This window comes from Daphnia magna, linkage group LG3, assembly GCF_020631705.1.
Source record: "Daphnia magna isolate NIES linkage group LG3, ASM2063170v1.1, whole genome shotgun sequence".
Classification (NCBI taxonomy): Eukaryota; Metazoa; Arthropoda; class Branchiopoda; order Diplostraca; family Daphniidae; genus Daphnia; species Daphnia magna.
In genome coordinates, this window is record NC_059184.1 from 1,796,928 (window position 1) to 1,806,157 (window position 9,230).

General features: G+C 43.4%; 1 protein-coding gene across 1 annotated transcript; it reads right to left on the minus strand.

Moving 5' to 3' along the window:
* Window positions 1–445: 445 nt before the first annotated feature.
* Window positions 446–7,577, minus strand: LOC116918950 (transcription factor SOX-11). The gene is made up of 2 exons (XM_032924757.2): window positions 6,769–7,577; window positions 446–3,873 (listed from the first exon to the last, which is right to left on the minus strand). The coding sequence occupies exons 1-2, from the start codon at window positions 6,946–6,948 to the stop codon at window positions 2,419–2,421; spliced, it is 1,635 nt and encodes a 544-aa protein (XP_032780648.2). The 5' UTR covers window positions 6,949–7,577; the 3' UTR covers window positions 446–2,418.
* Window positions 7,578–9,230: the final 1,653 nt, after the last annotated feature.

Consider the following 9,230-nt stretch of genomic DNA (forward strand, 5'->3'; position numbering starts at 1 on the left):
CGAAAGACGTCGATAGCGAGTGGTGAGAGAGAGACCCACTTTTCTCTTAAAATCATTGGTTCACACCACTCTCTCTCTCTCTCTCTCGTGAAGACAACACTGCATAATGCGATTAAACGAACGCGCATACACAGATTTTATTTTGAATTTTTGTTTTTTAAAGAAAATATTGGGATCTACCCTCTACGTGAAACGACATTTTGTTTTTCGCTCTCCCTACACACTTTCCGTGTTTTGTTATTTCCTTGTTTCGTTTGAAGAAAAAATCGGGGGAGGGACATTATGAAGTCGTTCCGGTTTAAGCGAAAGGCTTTTTTTGTTTTTGTTTTTTTCTCTACGTGTGTGTGTGTGTATGTCTGTTTTTACTAGCGTTGCTGTGTCTACTGGTTTCACATTTAAAAAATGAAACCTGACTTAGAAAGATGTTGGTCAAACAGAATTTAAAAAAAAAAGTGTGTCCAATAAAAGAATGGCGAAAAAAATTTTGTTTGCTTTTTTTTCTCAAATAATCAACAGGTATTTAATGGTTAAAAAAGGGAAAAACAAATTTTGGGGGGAGGGGAGAATTATAAACGCCATGTGTGAAAACATATAAGAGCGGGGGGGGGAATCGTGTGTGCGTGCGGGGACGCAGACGAGCTGAGGTGGTGGACTTTAATTATTTTTTTGTTTTCTTTTTTGTTTTCTTTCTTCCTTCCATTCGATGAATCAGGTAAACATTGTGAAATAAATTTCTTTTTTTTTTTTATATTGGAGGGGGGAATTATTATTCAGGGGAAACGGGGATGTGTGGAAGTGAATAGAGGGGGGCAAAATAAGCGATGAGATGAAAATTTGTTTCCCCCCTCAAATTTTCTTTTTTTTTTCTTTTTCTTTTTTAATTAAAAAAAAAAAAAAGAGGAAAAAGGAAAAGAAAAATATCCCTGCTTGCTGCCAGTACCCACAAAACAGCTTTCGTATCATTTTTAAAAATTACATTGAGGAGATGATTACACACACACACACACACACATACAAATTTACTCTTCTTATTTCTCTCTTTCTTAAAATCAAGCGAGGAAGAAAAAAAAATACAATCGGGATTACACGCAAGTCTTTCTCAGGTGACATTTCTTTAAAGATGGGAGGGGTGGCATTTTTAAAAAAACATCCACGCAAAAAAAAAAAAAAAACAAAAAACAAAATAGAAAAAGGCCAACACCCTACGGCAAGCTCTCTATCTCTACCGCACGGCTCCTCCTAACACAACAAAGAGGGGAAGTGGGGGGGTTTACGGGGGAATCACGTCAGGCCCCGGGAATTGTTGGGATTTTTCTTCCATTTTGTTATATGCATTTTTTTTCTCTTCGTATATATTATAATAGTGTGTGTATCGGAGGGGAGGTTTGGGTCTGAGAGACAGAAAGAAAGTCTCTCTCTTTCACGTTTTCAATGCTGTTTTCCGAGTCTATATTTACATTGGCGGGACCCGCAAAGGAAACCAGTTGTTCAAACGAAAAAAAAAAAAACATAAAAAAAAATTCGAAAAAACAAAACAAACGTTTTCTCCTCTCCACGAATCCACGAATAATAATTTTTTTTTAAACTGCAAAAATTTTGAATTTCTTCACCAAAAAAAAAAACGGACGTAATAAAAAAAAAGAGAGAGAATTTTTAAAATGGGAAAAACAAAATTAAAATAATAATAATAAAAAAAAAAATAATAGAAAAGAACTTTTGGTTGATCAATCCCATCAAGAATGAAGATGATACTTTTTTTTTTTTTTGGGTTGTTTTGTTGTTGTTGTTTTCTAGAATGAGGTTAACAATTATGACTATGGGAAATGAGGGGATGGTGAGAATTTCCACACAAACACGCACACCCGCAATCGGGTTCGTCGATTACTCTCTTTTTTGTTTTTACTCTCCATCGGCACAAGGAGTTACCTGGAAAAGACATTGAGCTCCGCATAATGTCCTCTTCAATTTTTCTCACGGGGGTATTTCTGTTGTTGCGGGATGAAGGCGGAGGGGGGGAAGGTCAGACTAAAAAAAAATAAATAAACAAAAAAACAAAACAGGGAGGAATAAAGTTGTTGTTGGTGTAGGATGTTTTCGGTGGAGGAGCGGCCGACAACGAAGAGATCATGGTGGAGAGGTGATTTTTTTTTTTTTAATGACACACACACACACACGGGAGGAGAAAGGGCGGGGACGACATCACACACACACAAAAATCTTTCGTATGTGTATGTGTGTGTTGCATGACGTGATCGCTGTGGGTGATTTGAACAACACGCGCAGCCAGTAGCGAAGTTAGAAGTTGAAGAGAGAGAAATCAGAAAAACAAAAAAGGCGGCCGGAGTAATACTTCGGTTATGTTCCCTTTTTTTTTTTCTTTCTTTCCCACTGATTTTTCGCCCACCTCCAGGTCATCGTCTAGCAATCGATGAGATTGGCGAAACTCTTGTCGACCCAGTCGTTGGAAACGCCGATATCCATGAGCATGTCGTTGACGTCGGGCGTGCACGAGAATTCAAAATGCGACCCCGATGAAAGGGAAGCCGAATCGATCGAATCGAGATCGTCACCGGCTGCCAGTGTGTTGATATCCATGTCGGACGGCAGCGGAAAGAGATCCGTCAACGAGTCCAAATCGGCCAGCGTCGACTCGCCACTTCCAGCGGCTGAGCTCATCATCAGACTGGGCTCCTGTTTGATGCGCATCGACAAGTGAGTCGAGTCGCCGCCATTTTTATTGGAGCCGCCTACCACCGTGCCACCGACCATCGACTGCAGGCCGAAGTGGTGAGACGACGACTCGTCCATATCGTCAGACTCCACTTCCGGTTCGGGAGTCAAAGTGGCCACCAAAACACCCGGTTCGCTCTTGATGCCAAACGAGCCCAAGCTGAGGAGCGATTGACCTCCTCCGCCACCAGAGTTATTGCTGGGCGACGACGAGGAAGAGGAAGAGGTAGGTGGCGTGATCAATCCAGAGATGGGCGAGTCTTCCCTCACTGCGGCAACGTTGTGATGATGATGGTGGTGGTGGTGGTGTCCAGCAGACGATTCCTCGTACATGGTTAAACTGGCCGGCGAGTCGGGAAACGAGGCAGACGACGGGCTGGACGGGACTTTGGCCGGCGGCTGTACTGGCGTCGACGTTTTCACGCTGCTAATGCCGTTATGACCGACAGCCAGCAAGGCCGTCGGCACGTTTTTGCTGTTGCGAATGCTCTCCTTGAACTTGCGGTCGATCGTCAAACGCAATTTGAGGCGATTGTGGTTGACGGTGCTGAGCCCGCCCAACGTCTGCGTGATGCGCGCTCGCGATGATGACGTCGTCATTTTGGCCAGCGAAGTGAACCCGTGATGCGAGGGGTGGCCATTCTGGTTGGGCGTACTGTGGCTGTTGTTGTTATTCGTCGTCTGCAACGTGCCGCAAGGCCCTGATGTCACCACGGCGCTGCTCGTCCGGCCTTTCGACGACGTCATCGTTCTCCGCTGGTCGGCCAGTCCCTTTGCGCTGACGCTGCTGCCGATGCTGCTGTTGCTATTGCTGCTCGATTGGCTCACCGGACTAGCTGGCATGGCAGCAGACGAACAGAGAGACGAAGGACTGGCGCTGCCACTCAACTTGGCCTTCTTGCGTGGCTTGTATTTGTAGTCGGGATATTCTTGCATGTGCAACTGACGAAGACGTTCAGCTTCGGCAATGTAAGGCTGGCGCTCCTCGTCCGACAACGTCTTCCAGCGCTTGCCCAGCCTTTTAGAGATCTCGGCGTTGTGCATGTCGGGCTGAATTTCGCAAATCTTACGCCTCTCAATTTGCGACCACACCATGAACGCATTCATTGGCCGCTTAATGTGGTTCGGATTGTTCTTCTTCGTCTGAATACAGAAAAAAACAAACAAAGTCCGTTAGTTCTTGTGTCGCTTGTTTCTTCCAATTATTATTTTTCTTCTTCTTCAATTTCGCTCTCTCTCGTTTTGTTTGGTCTGCCCGTTTGTCTATATGGAACGAGGAAAAGACACAACTTTCACCGTAGACCCTTGACCGAGTTGGAAACCGTTGACCCACAATAGACGAGTAAAACGAGCTGGAAGCTTCCTGTCCCCCCAGGAAAATACCTCCTTTTACTCCCGATTTTCGTTTGCTATCGCACATTTTCCCTCTCATTTTGTTAAAATTAAGTTCCGAGAACCCATTATTTCTTGTTATCCGTACAAAAAAAAAAAAAATAATTTGCATTTCAAATAAGGTCTGAAAAAAGATGGCGAAACCCTTTTACCCCTCCGTCTATAGAAAAAAGAAAGCCGCTTGATTGAAGATCAAGGTCTGGCCATTGCAAACCCGCGCCCCACCCATAAGGAAAACACTTTAAATAAACATGCGCAGCACACAAAAGAGGGAGAGAGAGAGACTGGAGAAGAAGAACCCTAAATTTTCAAAGCACGAGTTGGGGAATCCATCTTGTTAAACGAGCGAACGAAGAAAGAAAGAAAGAAAATGTGAAACGAAACGAGTTCATGTCCGTCTGTTTTTGGATAGTTACACGTAAAGTCCGTCGTGCTTGTCTGTTTAATACAAGTTTCATGTGGGGCTATACGCTAATGATTTCACATGCGGTTGCTCCATCTGATTAATTCATGGGGCCGGCAGCCACAGCTGTTTTGCGTTCGTGAACACAGTGCCAGGGTAGAAGGAGATTCCTTATTTTTTGTGTGTGTCCCGTTTTTTTTTTTCTTTTTGGGCTCGTCTCCAAAACTTTGTACGCACATACGCCACATACGCAGAGAGAGAGAGAGAGAAAGGAAAACATTACGAACTGGCGTTAACCAAAAGACATCAAGGACTTTGAAAATGCAAAATAAACACAAACGTCGCACCGGGCATAGAGTCAACGACCAGAGATCAGATTGGGTAAACCAGAACGATAAGGCCATCCTTTTCAGTGCACACATATTACGTATCTCTCTCACGTCTACCCTTGTAAACGAAAAAAAAAAAAAAACTTGCGCAATAGCTGAAATCATAAGCGGCAAACCAAAAAAAAAAAAATAAACTCCGGTTGTGCACTTTTACTTTTCTATCGCTTATATTTGCCGAAAAATTTTTAAAACTTTTTGAAGGGCAATTTTTGCATTCAACGTCATTTAAAACACAGAAAATAGAACGTGCCAAACTCTCGTGAGTTCCGTTGTCGAAAAAAAGGGGGAAGAAATCTGTGTGGGCGGTTCGGAAGGACAATGACGCATTCACTTCGTTTCACGTTGTCATAAAAAAGTGTTTTTTTTTTTTTTTTCATTCTACGTCGTTTCAAAATCTCTCAAGTTCAGACACGACCAAGCACGTCCCAGCTTGAAATCAACCGTCTGGGACTCTAGTACACATTTCACGTTAATACATGTCTACTCCCGAAACCAGATCATCCATCATGCAGTGAGCGAGGAACGTCTTTTCCAACACCAAACTGACGCAATACATCTTTGGAGCGAAAAGACCCTTTTTTTCCCCCTATCTATACACACGTTTAGAAAGAAGAAGAAGAAGAAAATAATAATAAAAAAGAGGGGGGGATCCATAAGAAACGTGATTGCCGATGATGGCTTTTTAGTCCACGTTTCATCGAACTTTGCGGCCGGAAAGTTGCGTTATATTTTATCGACCGGTTTACACGCGGCAGCAAACGACGATGGCAAGGGAGAGCCCGAAACGACATTCATTCCAACCAATTAAACTCGTATTTCACTCCGCGTTTGGCAACGGTTCCGCAATAAAATGCCCCCGTGTGTGTGTGTGTGTGTGTGCGGGATGTGGGAAAAGAGAGAAAAAGTCACAAAAAGATACGAACGGCGCAGCCCACACGTATTTATGTGCCGTTTACGTGCAAGAGAGAGAACGAAAAAGTCACAAGACGAACAAGAGACTCTCCAAACTTCCCATTTTCTTCTCCTTTTTTTATTTTTGAAACGATGTGATTGCAAACAAGAAACTTTTTTTTTTAGATTTTGAAAAGTTATTGCATATGGCTTGACGGAGTTGGTGCGTGCGCCTCTATTGCTTCAATCTGGCAACCTTCACCAGCTGTTCACGGGATTCTATCTGTTTTTTTTTTTGTACTTTACTTTCTTTCTCTGTCCAAGGAATTCGTGACCGTGAACTGAACGATATACGGGGATCCCTCCCAGTGGTAACACAGTTTCGGTAACTAACTTTCGCTTTTCACACACACACACACACACTCACACACACTCGTGAATCAATCGCGTTTTGGGAGCACTTGACGAAAGATTGCGAACGAGGAATGTTTTCCAGAATCCTAGGGAATGATAAACGTAACTTTTGAACGTTGAAAATCCGCATTTTGCCGAGCGTTTAGATTCGTCAGCTGGAGGAACAGATTTCTATATTAGAGTGTTGAATAACAAACGAGACTAGGCATGACGCCAAGTTCGTGACAAGGATGCCGAAAATGTGGTGTTTGGCAATCAGAAAAACAAAAATTTTTTAGATTACTGCCTTCATTTCTAAAGCCCCTATTTCTTCCAACCCGGCCACGAGGTGGTTGGTTTCCTTCTCTCTCTTTTCGACATCGACAAATCGACCCACGACACACACGTTTTCACCGAGATATCACAAAAAGACGAACGCACTTCCCAAAAGAAATATTCAAACACACACACACACACAAAACACAACGAGAGAGAGAGAGAGAGAGATGGGGCAGAAATAAAAACTGCGTGAGACAACGGGATCAACTAAGCCTGAGAGAAGATACCGACCTGAGTGGCATCCGAGTAAGGAGTCGAAGATTTTCTATCCACAAGTTGCGAGCCGAATTTCGGTGCGATGTTGCTCGGACTATCAGCCCGGCTGGCGCTGCCATTGCTCGTCTGCTGTTGGGGAACCATGGCGCTGCTGTCGCTCGTCGTGGCGCTTCTTCTGCTCTTTCTTTCTCTCATTTATGAACTGATGTTAACTAACTTTTCAAATAGATTTCAAGCTACGTGGCCAGTTTTCGATATCAAAAAACGAATGCAACTCGTTTTTGACGAAAACAGCGTTTAACTTGTGTGGAAGAGAAAAACAATCGACACTTAATTTTCGAAACACTGTTGACACGGATAGAGACAGAGAGAGAGAAAGCACGAGGACACTGTCGTGGTCAAGAAGTTATGGCTTCAAATTGTCGAGGTATATCGGTGTCGTCGTAGCCGGATGTTGCCAACACACACCACGAGATGATCCTTTTTCTTGCTTGCTAGGGAGGACTGGATGAGACTCGAGTGCTTTCGTGTTATCAAATGAGCCCACAACTTTTTTTCAACACTTTTTTGCAGTTAAAGGGGGAGATGTCCTTCGGAGTGTCTTCTTGTTCTGCGGCTAAGTCCCGTCAAAATTCTAAGTCCCTTTTTTCCCGTAATGTGCGCACGTTAGCGATGGGAAAAAGGAGCAGCAGCAACGAGGTACAACAACTTGCCAGCCATGAGAGACAGACTGGGGAGGGCAGAAGTTGTGTAAAGTGTGTGAAAAGTGGCGTTTTGTGTATTGTGTTGTTGCGCGCTAAACCTAAGACTGTACTCTGAAGTTCGCCCAGTTGGCGCTGGTCTTTATATAGGGCTCGCTCGTGACGTCAAAAACTGCCTTCGGCTTTAGACCGTCCCACTTGAAGACCACCCCTTTTTGCCAAGTGGATCGGGCTGCAGCACCTCGTGACTCCGCCTACCGCCTATGGTCACCCGTGGCTGAGGTGCCGGATCCAGCTGCGCGCGACTTTACTGCGCATGCGCAGTCCCTCAGAAACGGCTCACCGGTCGCCAGAATCGGAACGAAATTCCGCCGAGCAGCACCGTCCACCTTCAATCCAGCAGAGTTTCGGTCACGGCGATGTGTGTTTTTCTCAATCCTCTTCAACATTTTTTTTTTTTTGCTCTTCATTTCTCATCTTTTCTCGTTTTTTGAGTAAAAATCAAATGTCTCGTAAAATCAGTGAGTGAATTCGTTAATCAGCGAGATGATGTCTTCTGTGTCGATCAAGTGCGTCAAGAATCGTCTCGAAATCTTATCAAGTTTTTTTCTGTCTAGTAACATTTTTGGTCTGATGGTTTTTCTCTGTTTGACTTTAGCAGTTACTTAAGACTTTGCCCAATTGATTTCTAACTTTAGTTTTGACCCCAAAAAATTATTGTATTGTCACACAAATCAATGCAATCTCGTCGCAAAAGTGTATTTTGATTTTCGAATCAAATGTTGTGCCATGTTTCAATACATGGTTTACGTTTGCTCACAGGCAACAACTTCGTTTTCCATTATTGCGTTCTATCGGGTGTCTCATATCATTCCAGTGAGTCGTCTGCACGTAACTTAAAGAAAATGCGAAATCTTTTTTTTTTTTTTTTTTGGTCAGCAATTTTACTAGTTTTGAAGGTTGGTCAATACGTGCTGTCCTTAGAAAATAACACGTAGGAAAGAAAAAAAAAACAAGGCGAAATACTTTGGAGGGTTGTGTGAGTGCTGTAAAAGGTGCGAAATGTCGGCGAGCCCAAAAGACACAACAGGGCAAGAGAAAATACATGTCCTGTTACAGAGCAGATGCGGCTCAAAAAAGGGAAAGAAGGGAAAAGTAGATGGTCGAAACGTATCCAACTCGTCCGATTGTTTGTTTATTAAAGAATAGAGTCAGCCAGAGAATGTGTCAGTGTTGGGTCTCTCTCTTTCTCTCTCTGTGTGTGTGTATGTGTGTGTCTGTGATGTGGGTTTTCTTCTTCACATGTTGACTCTGGCCAAGAGGTTTTCCATCTTCTTTCGAATGTTTACAAGTCGAAAATTGGGGTCGAATGCAGAGAGAAGTGGAGAGAGCAAATGACACACAAACAGGCCGATTGGGTCCAGCTCAAGTCAATATTAAAAACAATATCGATGAAATAGCTACGACATGCTTGACGTCTTAAGTTACCTACGTCGAAATAAGTTACCTAACTTCAGTCATCGGCTGATAAAAGCAAAGAAATACGTCGGCCTGTCGCGTGAGAATTTTCATCAAGATGAGAAAACTTGAAGGTGAAAAAGTCGGGGTATTGTTTCTTCCCTATTTTTCCCAGTAAAATCCTCGGAACAGGAAAAGAATTAAAGAATGAATAGGAAGAAAAATCTTTGGTGTTGAACGATTTTTCGCAGAAATCTCTTCTCTCGCTACGTGGGGGCTTTAGGGGGGAGGGGTTATAAGATTTTCAGTTGGTTTGGG